This window comes from Hemiscyllium ocellatum, chromosome 19 (genome assembly GCF_020745735.1).
Source record: "Hemiscyllium ocellatum isolate sHemOce1 chromosome 19, sHemOce1.pat.X.cur, whole genome shotgun sequence".
Lineage (NCBI taxonomy): Eukaryota > Metazoa > Chordata > Chondrichthyes > Orectolobiformes > Hemiscylliidae > Hemiscyllium > Hemiscyllium ocellatum.
Window position 1 is genome coordinate 48,302,592 of NC_083419.1, and position 21,517 is coordinate 48,324,108.

General features: G+C 39.8%; 1 protein-coding gene across 1 annotated transcript in view; it reads left to right on the top strand.

The window, feature by feature from the left end:
- Nucleotides 1–21,517, top strand: part of atxn10 (ataxin 10) — a 209,004-nt gene that overhangs the window by 36,004 nt on the left and 151,483 nt on the right. Inside the window, exons 4-5 of the mRNA XM_060839545.1 lie at nucleotides 10,679–10,775; nucleotides 11,719–11,886. Coding sequence (XP_060695528.1) covers nucleotides 10,679–10,775; nucleotides 11,719–11,886 — 265 coding nt within the window. The remainder of the gene's footprint in view (nucleotides 1–10,678; nucleotides 10,776–11,718; nucleotides 11,887–21,517) is intronic.

The following is a 21,517-nucleotide window of genomic DNA, read 5'->3' on the forward strand; positions in this document are numbered from 1 at the left end:
TATTAAAACTTTGTCATTCATCTTATACGTCAGGTAGATAAATCATGTCCTTCTTTAGCAAAAGAGTTTAAATGGCCCTGGTAACTCTAAATATGGCAGTTGTCATATGACAGTATACCTGTCTTTTTAAGGAATAAAGAGTTATTTTTCCTATTGAAAATAATCCCCTGTAACACTCGGGCAACTTTTTAAAAATTACGCTCCAGCAGTGTTTATCTTTGGTCTCCGTTGTAATCGGACTTAATCTGTTGTTAGTCTCAGTATCAGCTCCTGTCTCTGAATTTGAAGTCAATCTGTACCCCAATAGACAACCCCATTATCCACCACGTTACTTGAAGGTGCCTTCAGACATTAATTCCACCCTTGGTATTTTTCTTCTCAACCTAGGAGGTGGTCATAGGTAACCATCCCTTTTTGCTTCGAGCTTCTTGACTTTTACCATCTCACCTTCTATCCTTCAGTTTGTGTGGGTGACTGATGAAATGGTTGAATTTGTGGACATTCCATTCTGTCCTTTCCTCTATCTATTTTGCTGTTGCAACCTTCTGTTTTCCTATGAGCTCTTATCAATAGAAGGAGTGAATTTTTAAATTGTTCTAAGATAATTACTTCCCTCATATGTAGACTATACCCTTAATGTCTGCATCTAGCAGTCAAAATTATTTGCTTTATCCTGTCAAATTCTATGCAAGTCATTCCCAGACATGCATCTGAATATTCTAAAATTTCTGTCTAGAAGTCTCAGGGACCAATCCATATGCAGTGAGAATAATTTTACTTGCCACCTTATCATCCATAGAAGGCTCCTCAGAAGGAAAGGCACCAATTTCATGTTCTTTTTGTTAACACTACCTCATACAAAGCAGGTTCAGTTTTGTTTTGGTCACTCCTTTTGAAAATGGATAAGCAAATTAAATGAAAAATGCTTCAGTGACCCTTTTCTTCAGACTTTGGGAATATGTGCAAATTTAAACAGCTCTCCACCGAAACTTGGATTGAATTCTGATCTTTCCTTGTCAAAATGTTTCCCAGAGTCAGAGGCTTTTTTATAGTCTAGAAGCTAGTACTTTCTCTCTCTCTCGCTCTCGCTCCCTTTTCGATTCGAGTGCCATCTTCTTAAATACTCTTTCCTTTTTCTTTGGCTCTTTCTGAGACATTTTTTTTCTCTCCCCTCTCTAGCGTTCATGTTTTGTTGCCATTTCCTTTATTGTTTCTTGTTTTATCTGCACTTTGATATTTGGTTGCCTCACTATCTGGTTTGCATTGCTGTTCTTCTGTTTTCATAAGTACTGGTACTATTTTCATTGCATCTGCCTTTCTGCCCCCTACTTTAACTCCTTTGCCAATGTAGCTAGGCTAACCTTCATTGTTCCTGCCATATCATTCAGCAATAAATCCTTCAATTCCACACAAGTCTTAGCAATTGGCAATGCCATTTTGATGTAATAATACATAAGGAACTTGGTGCATTTCCTCTTATCATTTTGCAATTATTATTATGAGAAAGTGAGGGCTGTAGATGCTGGAGACCAGAGTTCAAAAATGTGGTGCTGGAAAAACACAGCAGGCCAGGCAGCATCCTAGGAGCAGGAGAATCGACATCTCGGGCATAAGCCCTTCTTCAGAGGGGCTTATGCTCAAAACGTTGATTTTCCTGCTCCTCAGATGCTGCCAGGCCTGCTGTGTTTTACCAGCACCACATTTTTCAACTGCAATTATTATTACCCAACTTTCAATTAAATGTCTGTCTGGGTATCCTGCTGGAAGAGCTCTCACTTTTATCTTACAACCAAAGTTGGAGTCATAACATAAAATAAAAATTGTTTTCCAATTATCAAGATGACTATTTAATACCACAGTGTCATAGAGCCATACAGCATGGAAACAATCGGTCTATGCTAAATATAATGCCAAGCTAAACTAGTCCAACCTGCCTGCTCCTGGCCCATATCCCTCCAAATCTTTTCTATTCATGCACTTATCTAAATATTGTAACTGTGCCCACATTTACCATTTCCTCAGGAAGTTCATTTCACACATGAACCACCTTCTGTGTAAAACATTTGGCCCTTATGTCTCATAAATCTCTCCTCTCATTTTAAAAAATGCCCCTCCTTCTGAAATGCCCATCCTAGGGAAAAGGCATTTAGCATTAACCCTAACTCTACCCTCATGATCTTATACACCTCTATAAGATCAATTCTCAACCTCCTACACTCCAGTGAAAAAAGCCATCTTTATGAAGAACCCACTGCCCGGTTCTACCTCCTTCCCAAGATCCACAAGCCTGACCACCCTGGCCGACCCATTGTCTCAGCATGCCCCTGCCCCACTGAACTCATTTCTATCTACCTCGACATTGTCCTATACCCCCTAGTCCAGGAACTCCCCACATACGTTCGAGACACCACCCACGCCCTCCACCTCCTCCAAGACTTCTGTTTCCCCAGCCCCCAATGCCTCATCTTCACTATGGATATCCCATCCCTCTACACCTCCATCCGCCACGACCAGGGCCTCCAAGCCCTCCGTTTTTTTTCCTCTCCTGACGTCCCCAACACACTCATTCATTTGGCCGAACTGGTCCTCACCCATAACAATTTCCCCTTCGAATCCTCCCACTTCCTCCAGACCAAAGGGGTAGCCATCGGCACCCGTATGGGCCCCAGCTATGCCTGTCTCTTTGTTGACTACATAGAGCAGTCGATCTTCCGTAATTACACTGGCACCACTCCCCACCTCTTCCTCCGCTACATTGATGACTGCATTGGCGCCACCTCTTGCTCCCACGAGGAGGTTGAGCAATTCATCAACTTCACCAACACATTTCACCCTGACCTTTAAATTTACCTGGACCATCTCTGACACCTTCCTCCCCTTCGTAGACCTCTCCATCTCCATTAATGACGACCGACTTGACACTGACATTTTTTACAAACCCACCGATTCTCACAGCTGCCTGGATTACACCTCTTCCCACCCTACCTCTTGCAAAAATGCCATCCCATATTCCCAATTCTTCCGCCTCTGCTGTATCTGCTCCCAGGAGGACCAGTTCCACCATAGAACACACCAGATGGCCTCCTCCTTTAGAGACCGCAATTTCCCTTCCCACATGGTTAAAGATGCCCTCCAACGCATCTCGTCCACATCCCGCACCTTGGCCCTCAGACCCCACCCCTCCAATCGTAACAAGGACAGAACGCCCCTGGTGCTCACCTTCCACCCTACCAACATTCGCATAAACCAAATCATCCGCCGACATTTCCGCCACCTCCAAAAAGACCCCACCACCAGGGATATATTTCCCTCCCCACCCCTTTCCGCCTTCTGCAAAGGCCGTTCCCTCCGTGACTACCTGGTCAGGTCCACGCCCCCCTCCCCCTACAAACCACCCTCCCATCCTGCCACCTTCCCCTGCCACCGCAGGAACTGCAAAACCTGTGCCCACACCACCTCCCTCGCCTCCATCCAAGGCTCTAAAGGAGCCTTCCACATCCATCAAAGTTTTACCTGCACATCCATTTGTATTGTATCCGTTGCTCTCGGTGCGGTCTTCTCTACGTTGAGGAGACTGGATGCCTCCTAGCAGAGCGCTTTAGAGAACATCTCCAGGACACCCTCACCAATTAACCACACTGCCCTATGGCTCAACATTTCAACTCCCCCTCCCACTCTGCCAATGACATGGAGGTCCTGGGCCTCCTTCACCACCACTCCCTCACCACCAGACGCCTGGAGGAAGAACGCCTCATCTTCTGCCTTGGAACACTTCAACCCCAGGGCATCAATGTGGACTTCAACAGTTTCCTCATTTCCCCTTTCCCCACCTCACCTAGTTCCAAACTTCCAGCTCAGCCTTGTCCTACCTGCCTATCTTCTTTTCCACCTATCCACTCCTCCATCCTCCATGACCCATCACCTTCCCCACTCACTTATTGTACTCTATGCTACTTTCTCGCCACACTCCCCCTCCTCTAGCTTATCTCTCCACCCTTCAGGCTCTCTGCCTTTTTGCCTGAAATGTCGATTTTACTGCTCCTCAGATGCTGCCTGAACTGCTGTGCTCTTCCAGCACCACTAATCCAGAATTTACCTTTTACCTGACTAAACATGTTGAGTTACATATGCCTGGATTTTCCAGATTGCTACATGTTCTGCCACAGGAATTTCTTCGGCTATCCTCACTATTTATTGACGATATTTTGGTGGTACCACTGTCTATTGAACCACCGTGTGCTCTTCATCTCTAGGTTTCTATAGAAGGCTCCTACTTCTTCAACAGTGCTATGTGATAGATGGAGTATCCTGATCCAGATGCTCAAAGTGTTTTTAACCTGTCTCCTTTATTCATGAAATACGGGCAGAGCTAGAGGATAGAATGATCTCTCTTTTCTAACCCCAAGACAACAGTTACATTTTGACACAGCAAAATACACTGTAATAGATTAGTGTTCACATAAATCACCAAATACACAAGAAATTGCATCCAAAATTGTACATGATTAATACAATATCCATTTTTGCCCAGTGTCTGCCCAATTCCTGTTCTTGACCGCTTGTGCAGATTGTTGGTCAAGTTTTACCCACTGCCTGTGCTTTCTTTCATAGATTCCTTTCATAGGATCCCTACGGCATGGAAAAGGTCCTTCGGCCTAACAGGTCCACATTCACCTTCCAAGGATTAATCCATCTAGACCCATTGCCCTACATTTACCCCTGAATAATGCACCTAACTGACACATCCCTGAACACTATGGGACAATTTAGCATGGCCAATTCACCTAACCTGCACATCTTTGCTTGCCCATATATGGTTGTGCTATATAAACCCTGTTGTCAGAAACCAAAGTTTAATATAAGTTATTCCTCCATATCCATGAGGGTTCCATTCCTGAGAACCCCATGAATGATGAAATCCATGAGTGCAGAGCTTGTTTAAAAATTGTTTGAAAACTTCCTCAAAACTTCTTGCTTTCTTTATTTAAGATGCTGCTTAAAATCTATCTCATTGACCAAGCTTTTGACCATTTCTCTATTACAACCAATGTGATATGAACCTAAATTTTCAAATCATGACAAAATATTTTGGATACTGGAATTCTGAAGCACACTGAACTATCTTGAAATCAGAAACGAAAACATAAATTGCTGGAAAAACACAGCAGGTCTGGCAGCATCTGTGGAGAAAATGCAGACTTAATGTTTCCAGTCCTGTGACCTTTCTTAAAACCTAATAGGAAAAGGTTAAATATGCTAAGGGTGGGGTAGAGGGAGGGGGGGAAAAGAGTAAATGATAGGTGGAGATAGTCCAGAGAGAGAGAAAAACAGTTGAGCAAACAAAACATTAGCAGCTAACAATAGGTTATTTGTGGTAGTAGCCCATGTTATGGCAAGACTTGGCGTATGGGGGTTGGGAATGAGGAAATGGGAGAAGGTGCTGACCTCCTAAAATGACTAGTTCATATTGACTTCAGAAGGTTGCTGTGTTCTCAAGTGGAATATGAGGTGTTGTTCTTCTAGCTTTGCTGGACCACCACAGCAAGCCAAATAAACATGTAGGCCAGGGGACACGAGTGTGTTGAACTGGCAGGCAACTCGAAGCTAGGGGTCATTTTTGTGGGCAGTGTAGGTGTTCTGCAAAGCAGTTGCCCAGTCCACGCCTTGTCTCTCCAATGTAGAAGAGGCCACAAGGTACAGCAACGAGTATAGTATACTAGATTGAATGAAATGCAGCTAAGTCATTGCTTCACCTGGAAGGTGTGTCTGGGTCCTTGGATATTGGGGGAAGAAAGTAAATGGGCAGATATTAGATTTTCTGCAATTACAGGGGAAGGTGGCTGTGGGGGTGTGGCAGTGTGTTGAGACTGAAGAAGGAGTGGACCAGGGTGTCACGGAGGAAATGTTCCCTATGGAAGGCTGACAAGGGATAAGAGGGAAATATGTGTCTGATGGTGCCATCTTACTGGACATGATGGAAATGGCGGCTAATGATCCTTTGGATGTGGATGCTGATTGGATGGTAGGTGAGGATGAGGGATACTCTTTTGCTGTTGTTGGAGGGAAGAAAGGGGCTGAGGGGCAAAATGCGGAAGATGGACATGGCTGAGGGCTCTGCCAACCATGGTGGTGAAGAACTTACATTTGAGGAAGAAGGTGGACATTTTGGAAGCCCCCTTTATTGAAGTTGGCATTATCAGAATAGAGACAGAGGAACTGGGAGAATTGAATAAGTGTCTTTACCAGAAGCGGGATGTGAACATGAATAATCAAGGTAACTGTGAGAGTTGGTGGATTTGTAGTGGATATTAATAGTCACCCTATCCCCAGGAATGGAAACAGCTATCGGTGAGGAAGGGAGGAGACAGAGATGGACCATGTGAAGGTGACAGTCGGGTGGAAATTGGAAGAGAGATTGATAAACCTTTCCAATTCTGGGAAGAGAGGGGAGCAACACCTTTGATGTCAACGACGTACTGGAGAAAGAGTGTGGATGGGGGCCAGAGTAGGACATGAACAAGGAAAGTTCCATGTAGCCCACAAAGAGACAGGCATACGTAGGGCCCTTTATGGATACCCATGGCCACCCCTTTGACCTGAAGAAAATAGAAGGAGTTAAGGGAGAATTTGTTCGGTGTTGGCGAGCTCGGCCAGGCTGAGGAGGCTGATGGTGGATGGGGGCTGTTCAGGACTGTTTTTCATGAAGAAGCAGAGAGCCCTGAGACCATCCTGATTGGGAATGAATGTATAAAAGGGATTGCATATTCACAGTAAAGAGGAGGCACTGGAGCCCATGAACTAGAAATTTTTAAACTAATGTAAAGTGTCAGAAGAATTACAGATAAGTGGGAAGAGACTTTACAAGGTCAAGTACCATCTGTGGAAGGAGAAATAGTTGAAGTTTTGAGACAGGTATGACTCTTCAAAGAAGGCAATATTTAAAAACTTTACAGCCTAGAAGACAAAGCCCTTACAATCTGCTGTGTATGTATAGCAGATGTTAAGATGTTCAGCTTAACTTCGTTCCTACCTCCTGGTCTGTAGCTCTGCAGATAGCAACACGTAAAGTACAAAGGCAAACTCTGTTGAACGTAATAAAGTTTCCTGCCTCTATCTCCATATGTAACACCATATCCTGTAATTATTTTATTTACTGTAGGTCTATACCTCTGAGTAACCCACTATTTATTGTGTATTTTCTTGATTGATTTGACCTCTCAAATGTATTTCTTTGCACTTCGTCAGTTTTATTTCATTTGCAGTTTCTTTTTTGCCCACCTAACATGTGCATTGATGTTTCCAGTCTACAGCTAACTGCCATTCTTCCAGTTTTTGTATCATTTATTCATCTCTTCACAGTTAAGTGTAAATCAAAGATATGTATTGCAAAAAAGCAAGGAACCCAGTCCTGAACTGTGTGAAACCACACTGAAAGCTGCCTTTACTAAATGATCAGCTGTGATGTGATCTTGTTGAACGCTTGAGCAAGCTTAAAAGACCAAATAGCCAACTTGAACTTCTATATTTTGCATTTGTATGATGAAGATCCTTGTAACATTAGCATTCTGTTTATAGCTGTAATTGATTCTTCAACCAACATTATGACCTCCCCTCCATATTTTTACTTCTCCTTACTACTTTCAGAAAATCCTGATCTCTCATTCTTGCCCTTCTTAAACCATTTTTATCAGAGTTACTATATCGCACTTCATGTGTGTCTGTGCCCTCTGCTCATCTGCTTATTTATTAGATTTCATTTTGCACTGAAATAAATGCAATTAATCACTGAACAACCCGTATGTTGTTTATTTTCTAGGTTTTGTTTCCTCTGCCTTCCCTACTTATTTACAAATTTTCAACTTTCTGTTTCCTGTTTTACTACTTTGCCTTTTGGATTTGTATTTTGTGCGTAACTGTGGGTTCCCAGAATTTTACTTCCTTAAAATACAGAATCCCACCAGAAATTTGTCCTTGGTCAGTCTGCCAGTTGAATCACTGAATTCAGTTAAATTATTAAACATCTATCGACATCAGATCCTTTCTTGGCATTATTGTGGTCATGTTTTATTTACTGTAGTTCTAAAAATGCTGGAGCATTACAGTTTTCATTTCTCAGCTGTTGCTATGTGGGTTTGAGTGGTATCTTGTCTTGAAACATAATACTGCAACTTTATTAAAATAAATTTGAAAATATTTAAACAAGTGCAAAATACTATGATGAAATCAATAACAGCTATAAGAAATGTATAAAGCTTTTGCATTTTTGAAATTTATACCAGGAAAGCCTCTTTCCATCTGAAGTACAGAAGAAAATGCCGTTCACTCTGTTAAGATTCTATCTGGTACTTTTCAGTACAAAGCATCTTATCTACTAGACTATCTTGTTTACTCCCTTTACTCCGTAGTATTACTTTTCAAGTAACTGTCTAACTTATTTTTAAAAGTAAGTTAATCAGAAGTACAGATCTAATTTAAAGAAAGCATTCTGATTGTGACTGCTAGAATAGGGAGATAAGATTAATCGATGTTCCTGCTTTTGATCACTAATCAGCAAGTACTGCTTCCAGTGTGCTGTTAAGTCTGTATTATTCAATAACAGTATAACTTTTTGAATAATTTCCACTTGGAGACTATCCTTCAGGAAGAAGTCAACAATGATAACTTAGACAGAAAGAGAAGTTCGTTGACCTATCTTTTATGCAAAGGTTTGAAAATTGAAAGGAGGAATTTGAATAAAGGAATACATATATAGACTTATACAATTCATATTATGAGAATTGCTACCAATAATAGTCGTATGTTATCTCTGAAGTTACTTTATGTTCTGTTTGCACGGAGATCCCCCATGTTTTATTTAAAGAGCATCAACAGAGGTTTTGTGTACCTTTCTTGAGAACCTATTGGAATTTAGTGATATTGTACCAATGTGATCTCTTAAAACTACTTTGATCTTGCAGAGATGGTGAACATATCTGATTTGGGCACATTGTGCAGGTGATTAGCTCTTAATGTGTTGAATTGTCTAATTTATATGACTTCTGAACTGGGGAACCTTCAGGACAATTCTTGGGTGTGTTAAAAAGCTGAAACTGCAGGATGTCAGGCCTGAATGAGGAAATTGGTTATATATGGAGAATAAATGATAACGTTTTATCTATTAGATATGCTAGTACACTAGAGCAGAAGTTAATTTCCAAAAATATTATATAAGAAATCATTGGTTATGGTTGAAGGTTTTCTTTGGCAATCTGAGAAAGATATAGATTTTATTTCACTGCTTAATGTTCAATATGGAATTCATTGATTTTCCTTAAGGCTCAAGCTGAATAATAGTTAATTTATTTTTTTCACAGCATGTGAGTATTGTATTTATTGCTCATCTTAAGTTGCTCGTGAAATGCTGGTGGTGAACTGTCATTAATAAGACATTCAAGCTATTAAATAAAATAACTTAGCCCATTGAAAATCATTTTTATGATACTGATCTGAGGTTAATTGGTGCAGAAATAGCATCTAATGAGGTTACACACTTGTGATTAAATTTCCCAAGATCTGAATCATTGGCAATCTAATTCAGAAAAGATTTGCAAAACCTCTTGTATATGTTGAGTTCTGTAACCAAGACAGCAATTCACACGTGGTCTGCTCAAATGCTTCCTGGCAATCTGATTCAGAGCGAAATGTATAGAAATCTGGTGCACATTGCCTGTTCTTTTTCTTCAGTGAGCTTATCTATTGTCTGTAGTGGGAGATCTAAGAATTAAGCAGAGTTTAGATTAGATTAGATTAGATTACTTACAGTGTGGGAACAGGCCCTTCGGCCCAACAAGTCCACACCGACCCGCCGAAGCGCAACCCACCCATACCCCTACATTTACCCCTTACCTAACACTACGGGCAATTTAGCATGGCCAATTCACCTGACACGCACATCTTTGGACTGTGGGAGGAAACCGGAGCACCCGGAGGAAACCCACGCAGACACAGGGAGAACATGCAAACTCCACACAGTCAGTCGCCTGAGGCGGGAATTGAATCCAGGTCCCTGGCGCTGTGAGGCAGCAGTGCTAACCACTGTGCCACCGTGCTGCCCAGTTGGTAATCGTTATTTTATTTTCCTTTGTAAAAATAACAAAGAAGCCTGGTCACTTTGGTGTTACCCAGGGCCAACAAAATTAATATGCCCTTGGTGTGAAATGAAAACAAAGTACTAGTGAAACCCTGCAAGTCTGGCAACATCTGTGGAGAGAGAAACAAAGTTGATGTTTAGAGTCCGATCTGAACTATTGCCGCACTGGACTCAAAACATTAACTCTGCTCCTCTCTCCAGAGGTGCTGCTAGACCAGCTAAGCTTCTCCAGCACTTTTGTTTATCTTCCAGTTTTCCACCATCCACAATATGGCTTTTAATACATCCTTGCTACTGGAACAAATAACATATACGTTCATCTCAGTTGATGAAACATTTAATTGTTGTTGATAAATATATTGGCAATTGTTTTTAACTATTTTCTAAATTATAATGTTTTTATGCATATTTGAAGTTAATGAGTATTTGTTAATACTTGCAAGTCATGACAGCTAACTTGAGAACACTTCTGATACAAGTTAGTTCCTTTTCGAAATAAATTTAATTTCCGAAGTTAGTTGTAAAAGATATGCCCTTGTTTTTGCATAGCTATTCGATGTGGCCTTCAGTTCCTTGGAAACTTTGTAACTGGCAATGAAGAGTCTAAGCATATTCTGTGGAAAAGTGCCTTTCCAGATCTTTTTCTGTGAGTATCACTTCGAATTTGGTTGTGCAAATTGCTGTTTGGTTGGTCCAGGTTTTGTTTCACTATGGGGTATGAAACTGCCCATTTCACTTAATTTGTTTTCCTCATCAGTGAAAGCACTTGGGACTGAAATAACTCAAAGTCAGTGCATTCCATAAGTTCTCTGAAACACTTTATTTTCTTTTCCTCGTTTGAGTCCATAAGATGTTTCCATCTTGCCTCAGGACCACATGTTATCCTGCTGAGAAGATGGATATTAGAGGCATTGTTAATACTGTTTGAGTCTGTAGACAGGTGTTAAATAGTTGTGCATGCCCTTTGTCAACCTTTGATTTATTATTCTCCTTTCCAATCCTGCCTTTTGACCAATATCTAACTGATATTAATTATAGAAGCTCAGTGAACTGTGTCTGCCATGCCAGTACCCCAGAATGTAATATCCCTCCATAACTGTTTTTAATGTTTCGAGAATGCTTTGATGGTTTATCAAGAGGAGGTTGTTTGCAAAGTTACAGATTTGCGACACAAAATATTTAAGTTGGTTATTTAACTGTTCTCACCTGTGTTTATGTTCCAATGACTGAGATAAACCATTTGGTGAAGGGGGTGAATCACTTCCCAGAACTAATTAAAGAAAAATATGAATTGATCCTGAATTGAAATTGGGGCTCTTTAGCCTTACAAACTTCAAATTGATGCCTTGTTCACACCCCTATCCATTTTGTGAAACATCTTATCAATTGTTAGATGTTAAAAATAGTGATTTTTAAAAAATTGTTGAGTGTAAGTCAAATGACTCAGAAAAATATAAACCTTTAGACTTTTTTTTCTGAAACTTGGACTTACTTATTTTCATGACAATATATCTGATATGAAAAGCATACAAGTAAGAGTGATTTCCTGAACCAGTGTATGAAGTTTCCTGTTTTTAATCTCTCCTAAGGCACTACATGACTCAATCCGATAAGAAAGTTGTTACCTATTGCTGCATGGTTCTGTTCACCTGCCTTAATGCCGAGAGAACAGCTGACCTATTAAACCACACGAAAGGGGTTGAACTGGCTGAAGCTGTTATCAAGATATGCAAGAAAGAACCTGAACTAGACTGGGCGTATGTACTTTTTGAGCAACATTTAAAATGTACTCTTAATTATTTGAGCAGGAAACCATAAGACTTTAACTTGCCTTCAGTTGCTGTTCTACCTCCTAAAACATTAACATCAGCATTACTTTGCATTTTTTAATTCTGTTTCAAAAAATTCTGGAATGGTCAGTGACTTATTAACTTTTAGATTTAATTATACAGTCTCTTGATCGTCGTGAAGAATTTATTGCCATTTTTTGAGCTGGAGTTCCAGAATTGAAGTTCTTTCCCTGTTTTAGAATTTGTCTCTCTTCCCCTCAAAACCACTGACTCCATGCTACAGTAAGTTTTCCTAATATTTGTCATTACTTATACCATTGCAAAGGCTGTTCTCCATGTTGGAGTCCTGACAGTGGATACCATGAGATTTTCAACTGTGGCACAACTGAATCAGTTCAACATTTCAGTGCATACATGAGCTCACAAAAATATTCTATCTGCAAGCAGGAGACATGGGATTGTGATAAGTCACTGATTTGTTTTCCTCTGAGTCACAACTCACTATATTGTCTTGGCTAACCTAACAAAGTTAAAAATTGAACCTGAAATTTTACTTCTGAGTATGGCTCAGCAGTTTGCTGAATAAGCACAATGAGTCATCAGAAAACCATCAGATTTAATATTCTATTTTTTTCCAGTTTTATAAAATCAGTTGTGATTTTTGTGCCAATGACATTGCTAGAATGGAAGTATAAATTGTCAGCTGAAAATGCCTTTCTTTGCCATGCTTCACCCATACAATAGCCAAAGTGTTTTAGTTTCCGATTGTATGTAAAGGACACAGAAACCCGGAGCAGGAAAATGTCATTTGCCTTATTGAGCCTGATCTGCCATTCATTAGGATCATGGCTAACCCTTAACTTCAATACCATGCTTGTACTCTCTCCCCAAAACCTTGATGTCTTGAAATTTACTTTAAGTTTAAAAATCTACTTGTATCTTAAATATATTCAGTGGTTTGACATCCACTGTGTTATGTGGTAGAGAATGCATAAGATCATCTTAATGCTAAATGGTCTACCCTATATTCTGAGACCGTAATTCAATGTTCCAGACCCTCAGCTGGGAGAAAATAGTCTCTGCATCCAGTCTGTTCAGCTCTGTCAGGATTTTGTTTGTTCCAATGAAAACTCCTGTCACTCTTCTAAACTTCAGTGAATACAAGTTTTCTTGTCAACCCAATCTCTCCTCATATGACAAATCTGCCATTCCAGGAATCAGTGTGGTGAACCTTCTTAAACTTACAGCATGGCAAGTATTTCTTAATACCTCAGGTGTGATTTCGCCAAGGTACTGTACGGCTGGAAGACTTCCTTGTTATTGCAGTCAAATCCACTTGTAATAAAGGGCACATTTGTCTTCCTAACTGCTTGCAGCTTGCTTTCAGTGACTGGTGTACAAGGATACTTGGGTTCCTTTTTACATCAATTTTTCTCAGTCCATCACCATTGAAATAATATCAGATATATGAAGAGAGACTGAATCAGTTAGGAAAATATTCATTGGGGTTTAGAGGAATAAGGGGATATTTCATGGAAACCTATACAATCCTAACAGGACTATGCACGCTAAGTGCATGAAGGGTGTTCTGGATGATGGGGGAATCCAGAGCCAGGCATCAGAATCTAAGGATTCAGGGTAGGCTTTTTAGGATTGAGAGGAGAAATTTCTTCACACACAGTGGTGATCCTGAGGAATTTTATGTCACTTCAGTTCCTCTTTGTGTTTCTACTTTACATGTTTTAAGTCCAAAGATATTCCTCTTCACAACTGAAGGGGGGTAGAAAAAGATATATTTATGTTTCCTATAAAAACTTCATTTCTTTTTCCCAGTTTCTTGCCTTTGCTGTGATGATGCCATCTTCAAGGAGTGCCTCTGTCATGTTCTTCCTTTTCCTCAACTGAGGACACTGCCAACCATGGCTGATACTACCCTGAGCTGTGGCTGATCCATTTCCTGCATGTCTGCCCTCACCTCTCCCCAGATTGACAACAAAGGTCCCCGTCTCCTCACTTTTCTCTGCATTCAAAAGATAATCATCCTCCATTTGTGCTAATACCCCAGAATGTCACCACCTAAAACATCTTGCCCTTCACTCTGTCAGCATTACACTGGAACTTCCTTTCCACAACACCCTGATCCTATGCTATTGCACCAAATAGTCCGTCACCACACCCTCCAAATCACCTGTGGAACCTTTTTATATGATCACATTCATTCTTTTACTTCCTCCTCCTCGCTGTTCAGGGGCCCGAACTCACCTTCTAGCCGAAGCAGTGGTTTACTTCTTTTTTTCAATCTCGTCAACTGTATTTGCTGCTCACAATATGGTCATCAGTAGATTGGCGAGATGAAACACAGACAGGGTGACTCTGACAGGCTCTGAGTGACACCACCTCAGTGTCTGTCAGAATGACCTTGATTTGCCAATTGCTTTCCATTTCAATAACCGATCTTCCATGCCATTGTTACCATCCTAGGGCTGCTGCACTGTCTCATTGAAGGTCAATGTAAGCTGCAGTAACAGCATCTTATTTTCCACAAGCACTTTACAGCCTTCAAGGCTCAGCATGAACACTGTCCCTCCACTTTGGTTAACCCTCCCTCCCTGTGTCTTTTTTGCTTTGCTCTGAGCAGAGATGACATTTTATGACCTGTTCTAATCTATTATTCACACACAATTTCTCCTTGGTCACTATTAGCACTAACTTTGTCTTATGGTATAAGCATAAGCATCTGTTCCACTTGTTCCTCCTTCCACTTTGTCAATAGCACATAAACTATCTTTTTCCAAACCCTTTCAGTTCTGAAGAAGAATATTTGGATTGGAAATATCAAAGTTTATCTCTCCATTGATGCTTCCAGACTTGCTAAGTCCCTCTAGCACTTTATATTTTTGTTTCATGCCCTCCTAGTTCTGTATAAGCATTGGCCTTGATGGTACCCAACTTGTCACCACATTCTATCCTGAAAATAACCCATTTATTCCTGCTTTGTTTCCTGACTAACTAATTCTTGATCCACATTAGATTATTATTGACCATGTACTTTGCATTTGCACACTAACCTCTTACACAGGACTTATCAAAAGCTTTTTGAAAATACAATGCATCATATCCATTAGTTCTTCCTCATATATTCCACTAATGACCATCCTCAAATCCTTTCGTTGATTTGTCAAATGTGACTTCCCTATCATATATCCATATTGACTTTGTCTAATTCCGTTAATATTTTCGAATTAACCTATTACCATATTCTTTATAACAGACTCTCTTGTCTTGTGTGTACTACTGATGTTATATTCCTGTTATATTCTGTAATTCCTGTTTTTGCCTTTTTTAAAATATTGTATTAACACTTTCCACCCTCAAATCTGCCAAAACTGTTCCAAAATCCACAAAATTTTGAAATATGGCAACTGTGTCCACTATGTCTTTGGTCACCACATTTTAATACCTTGTGAAGTAAATTAGCAATACAGGATTAGTCGTCAATTTCCCTAGCACTTTGTTTTTTTCTGATAATAATTTCCTTCAATTCCTCATTCACGATAGATGTTGCTTCGCCACCATTTTTGGGAAGTTATTTGTGGTTTCTTCTGTGACAGCAGGACTAAAATAGTTTAATTTTTCTATCGTTTCCTTGTTCTCCATTATTAATTGTTACATATAACTTTAATTACCTGTTTAATGCTTTCCTCTACTTTACAACCACTGTTTGGATGCCTGTACACAACAGCTGATGTTTTTCACCCCTTATTGCTTCGTTGCTCCACCCAGACTGATTTGAAATCTAGATTCTTTCTCATTACTGCACCACTTTTCACTCTGAAAGTATCCTTTGCAAACAAAGCTACCTCACCTCCATTTCCTGCTTGCTCATCCTTCCTAAATATCCAATATCTTTGGATATTCCGATTCGAGCCTTTGTCACCCTGCACCCGTGTGTCGTAGTCACAATCATACCCTACTTGTTTTCAATTATTTGTGCAGTTAATTTGCCCCCTGTATTGTGCTTGCTTTGTGTGTTCAGACACCATATCTTTAGATTTGTCTTTTTAACATTCATTTTTCTGTATAATGAGCCTGTTAGCTGCTATCCCTTGTTTCTTCTGTCTTCCAGTTTTGTTTTTACCTCTTCTATCTTTCACTTCTAACTTTGTTACCTGTTCTTGTGTCTCACTGCTCAGGTTTCCATTCCCCTGTCTGTCCAGTTTAAACATTCCCGCACAATACTACTAAATGCCTCTGTGAGAATATTAATTCAAATATCACTGTGATGCAACTTGACCAGTTTGTAGTTTCCATCTTCCTCAGAATCAGTCCCAAGCCACAAGAATCTAATTCCCTTTCTCCTACTCCATCTCTCTGGCCATGGATTCATTCAGTCTATTCTCCTATTGCTGATCTCGCCAGCATGAGACATTGGAAGTAATCTCAAAATTACATTAGAGGTCCTGATTTTTTAAACTTAATTCTGAGTTCCTTATATTCTTCTAACAGGATCTCATTCCTTTTTTTCAAACTGTCATTGGTTCCAACCTCTGGTTATTCATCCTCCTCCTTCTGAATGCCCATGCAGTAGCTCAGTGACATCCTGGTATTGCATCTCCAGCTGCTTACCATAGAATCTACTATCAGTATTGCTTCTTACCTCAATGTAGCCAAGCCAGTCTTGATGCCACAAGCTTGGTCTTTGCTGAAGTCCCTTAATCCCTTTCTCTCCTCTAGCAGTAGCCAAACTGAGAATTTGTTTAAGGGGGATATGGACCCACAGAACTCCTATACTGCCGCCTAGGCCTTTCACTTAGGTGGCCACTCATTCTCTTTCTGCCTAAATAATCTTTATCAGTGGTGTAACTATCTCAGTGTATATGAAAATCTCAGCCTTGTGGTTGCTTTACAGTGACTAGCTGCTCCTCCAGATCTGAAATACAGATTTTTAAATAGCTGTAGCGGGAAACAGTTCCTGAACACAGTCACCCTGGACACTGGAAATGTCCCTGACTTTCCACATTGCACAAGTGGAGTATTCCAAGGAGCTAAGTTGCCTTGCCATGACTTAGCATTTAATTGCACCTTTTCTGTTTATGTCCTCTCTAGTTTAAATAATATTTAATATACACTAGGGACCTTGCCATATTACTTATCCCTTAAAGATGATTTAACCTAAGTTAAATTTGACTTTAATGATTGCATAGTAGAAATACAACATACCCATCCAAATGCCTTTAAATGTTGCAATTGTAGCTACCTCCACCACTTCCTCTGGCAGCCTATTCCATACACGTACCACCCTCTGCATGAAAATCTTAATCCTGAGGCCCTCTAGTTTTGGACTCTCCCATCCTAAGAAAAAGACTGGCTATTTACCCTATCTGTGCCCCTCATGCTTTCATAAATCTCAAAAAGGTCACCCTTCATTCTCTGACATTACAGGGAAAAAAAACCCTAGTGTATTCAGCCTCTTCCCGTAGCTCAACTCCTTCAGTCGCCGACAATATCCTTGTAAATCAGTTCTGCGCCCTCTCAAGTTTAACAACATTCTTCCTATAGAAGGGCAACCAGAACTGTATGCAGTATTCCAAAAGTGGCCTCACCAATGTCCTGCACAACTGCAACATGACATCCCAACTCATATGCTCAATGTTACAACCAATGAAGTCAAGTGTGTTAAGAGCTGCCTTTACCACCCTGTCTACCTGTGATTCCACTTTCTAAACTTAAAGTCCATCTGAGATTTCTCAGCCCATTGGTCCATCTGATCAAGGTCCCATTGTACTCTGAAATAATCTTCACTGACCGTTACACCATCTATTTTAGTATCATCTGTAAATTTACTTTCTTTATTCAGATCCAAGTCATTTATATAAATTACAAAAAGTCGTGGACCCAGCACTGATTTTTGTGGCACACCACTAGTCACAGGCTTCCAGTCTGAAAAACAACTCTTCACCACCACCTTTTGTCTCCTATCTTCAAGCCAGTTTTGGATCCCATGTGATCTAAACTTACTTGTCAAATATGACCAATTTAATCGCAGGAATAGTTAGTTTGCCTGACTCGCACCAACTTTTATTGATAAACAAGAAAGCAAAAATTTATTTGTAAGAACAAACTTAACTTATGGCAAAATAGATTATTAATTGCAGATATGCGAACTTAAGCTATAGCCCTTTGAATCCAAACCAGCACACATTCATTCACAGATCGAACTAATAAGATGAGCAGTGCAAACAGCTTTGCAAGAATATTGTGTGGAAAATATAGGCAAAAAGGAACAAAGCCTGACTATTAAGAGTTCAAACCACAAGAAACAATGAGGTGACTTTCTCACAGCTTGTTTTTATTTGCTGATGCATTCACATTGTTGACGATTGCTGCGATCCTCAATTCAGTAGCTGGTCTGCTAGACCTTTGACTTTTGTTTGAATTAGACGTCTTTTTATTGGAAAATCTTTCTCTGCTTATTTTCTTTACACTAATGGAGAGAGATCTGGCTTGCTTGCAGGATGTTTGAGATCTGCGTCCTGCTGCTATGACAAAATGGCTGCTTAAAACTAATTTAAAAACTATTACTGGGTAATTAATTCTTTTTTAATCCAAAAGCTAGTGTCTCAAAGGAATCCATTAGAGCCTTAGCAAAAGTTCCATGCTCTTGTGTAACAATGCAAGAACATCGCACAGTTCTACTTTTGCTTTGAGTTTTGTTTTCAAGAAACTTTCTATTGGCAACACAGTGAGCCAAACCTCCATTTTCTAGTTTATATTTCCAATTAAGTATATGTAGTCATTGCACAGTCCTCATAGAGTTGGGTATTCTCAGAAAGTAAATCTGAAGACCATTAAATGACATTTTAGATGCATTGACATGTTGAATCACAATAAACAGAGAAAATCTGTGGATTAAGGAAAAAAGGAAAACACTTCCATTCATCTCGCACTTTTTATAACCCTTTGGACATCCCAAAGCATTTTTGTGCCATTTTATACCTTTCAAGTATAATCATTATTATAAGTAGGCAGTGGGACAAGCAATTTACATACAACAGTTCCCAAAAGGCACAATATGTTAACGACCAGATAATCTGTTTTTGTGATTTGATTGGAACATTGACCAGGATTCCTGGAATAACTTCCCTACTTTTGAATTATTACTGTATATCCACATGAAACATTAGATGATTTAATTTAGCACCTCATCTGAAAGGCAGCACCTCTGCCACTGCAACCTTCGTACTGAACTGGAATGGTAAGCTTGACTTTTGGGCCTGAACTGAGCATTGAATCTGCAATTGTCTAACTCTGTGGCATGAGTGAACCAAAGCTCTCATGGGATAAATAACTTGACTGTAATTATCTTTCCCTGTTTATTTTTATAGCCAACTTTGTAAATTAGTACAATATTTTTGAACTTGCTGATAACCAGTTAGCATTATTGGGGACAGCAATTTTTTTTTTGTCAATTTAGTCTCCTTAAAAGGTACAAGCATGTGTTGTACCACTTTCGGAAAATAACCACCACCAAAATATGTAACTAATGATCCAACAAATATGCTGGTATTATTCTCTTATCAAACTTTATAATTAGCTTTCTTGAGCTACTATTGTTTTTTCAAATAAATGTTCATTTATCTGATCTAAAGTACGCAGAGACAAATTGTTTGAAACTTCATTAAAAAGAAAATTTATGTCTGATTACACCTTTGAAGTTTATTGTCTTTATGCTTTTAGTTTGTTGTGTTTCTAAATCAGGACAGGATTTAAACCGTTAATGATGGGATCCTGGGGAGTGTTGTCAAACAGTGAATCCTAGGGGTGCAGTACATAGTTCCTTGGAAATGGCGTCACAGGTAGACAGGGTGATAAAGAAGGCACAAGTGAGAACTGCAGATACTGGAGATCAGAGTCAAGATTAGAGTGGTGCTGGAAAAGCACAGCAGGTCAGGCAGCATCCGAGGAGCAGGAAAATCGACGTTTCAGGCAAAAAGGCATTTGGCACGCTTGCTTTCATCAGTCAGAGCACAAATTGCAGCATCATGTTACAGCTGTACAAGACACTGGTAAGGCCACATTTTGAGTACTATGTAGAATTCTGTTCACTGTTCCATGGGAAGATATTATTAAACTGGAAAGGGTGGCAAAAGTATTTACAAGGATGTTACCAAAATTAGATGGTTTGAGTTATAAGGAGAGGCCAGATAAGCTGTAATTTTCTTCCCTGGAGCTTAGGAGGCTAAGGAGTGACCTTTGTTTTTAAAGAGTTTTAGGAGAGGCACAGATTAGATAAATGGCCATGGTCTTATCCCTAAGGTGGCGGAGTCTAAAACTAGACAGCTTAAGGGGAAATATTTCAGAGGAACTTGAGGGACAAAATTTTCATAGAGGGTAGTGCATGTATGGAATGAGCTGCCAGAGGAAATGGTAGAAGTGAGTACAGTACCAACATTTAAAAGATAATTTGGACAGGTACATGGATAGGAAAAGTATTGAGGGATATGCACTAAATGCAGGCAAATGGAATTGGTTCACTTTAGGAAACCTGATTTGGCATGGATGAGCTGGCCTGAAGGGTCTGTCTCTCTTCTGTATGACTCTACGACCAAGTGATATCTGCTATTTCACTCCTGATCGGAGCTCTAATTTTAAGATTAACTGTCAACTTCTATTCTACAGCAGTGGTTTGGGAACAGAAATCTCCTGACATACAAATGATAGCCTGCTGTAAGGCTTTAGGAAACTTTATTCTATGAAATAATGATTATGTTCTACTGCAGTGTAAGTATTATATAAGTTGTACTATGTAAAATCTTGTGATCGCTTTGAAAGCAGACTGAAATCTGACAAGCTCCAAGAAAACTAGTCTTTCTAGTTGGAGCTTGCGAACAGTGTACTATATTTAGTACTGTGTGCACCAACATATTATGTAGAACACCTCGAGTTTTCACATCAGATTTTAAAACCAGTATTTATGTTTGTCAATGTTGCAACAGCAATATATCTCATTTTACTGAAGAGCTCCTCTGTCTATCCAGTATCTGTAACCAGTATCGGTACTATAGTGAGGTTGAAACTAGTGTTGCTGCTCTAAGTTATTTCTATGTACAAACTATGTAAATTACTATTCGAAAAATTTAAAGTTTTGCAAAGATTTGCTTTGAAAATATGGTTCTTCATATTTGACCTCTGATCAGTTTAATATATACAAACATGTAAGTATGTTTGAACGCCCATTGTTAATTACTCCTTGCCTAGTTATAAAGGCATGAACTGTCCATATTACTCTTCCCCCATTATATGTATCGAAAGAATATTACCAAAGATTAGCAAATTTCATTATTTAAGAACTCTCTGCTCTGGACAAGGCTTAACCAGTCAGTTATCAGCACAGAAAATGAGCTTCATACTGTGTGCCCAGCTTGTTTAAAACAAAATCTGCTAGCAGCGGGAGGTTTACCCTGCAGGTTTTGTTGATGAATAAGGCTGATTGGTACTCGAGGTACTATGGACTCACTTAGCTATAGGATCAGATTACTGACTCTGATTCGGAGGCTTCTTATTGGTGGGCAAGTCATGATGATCAGGCAGCTTAATC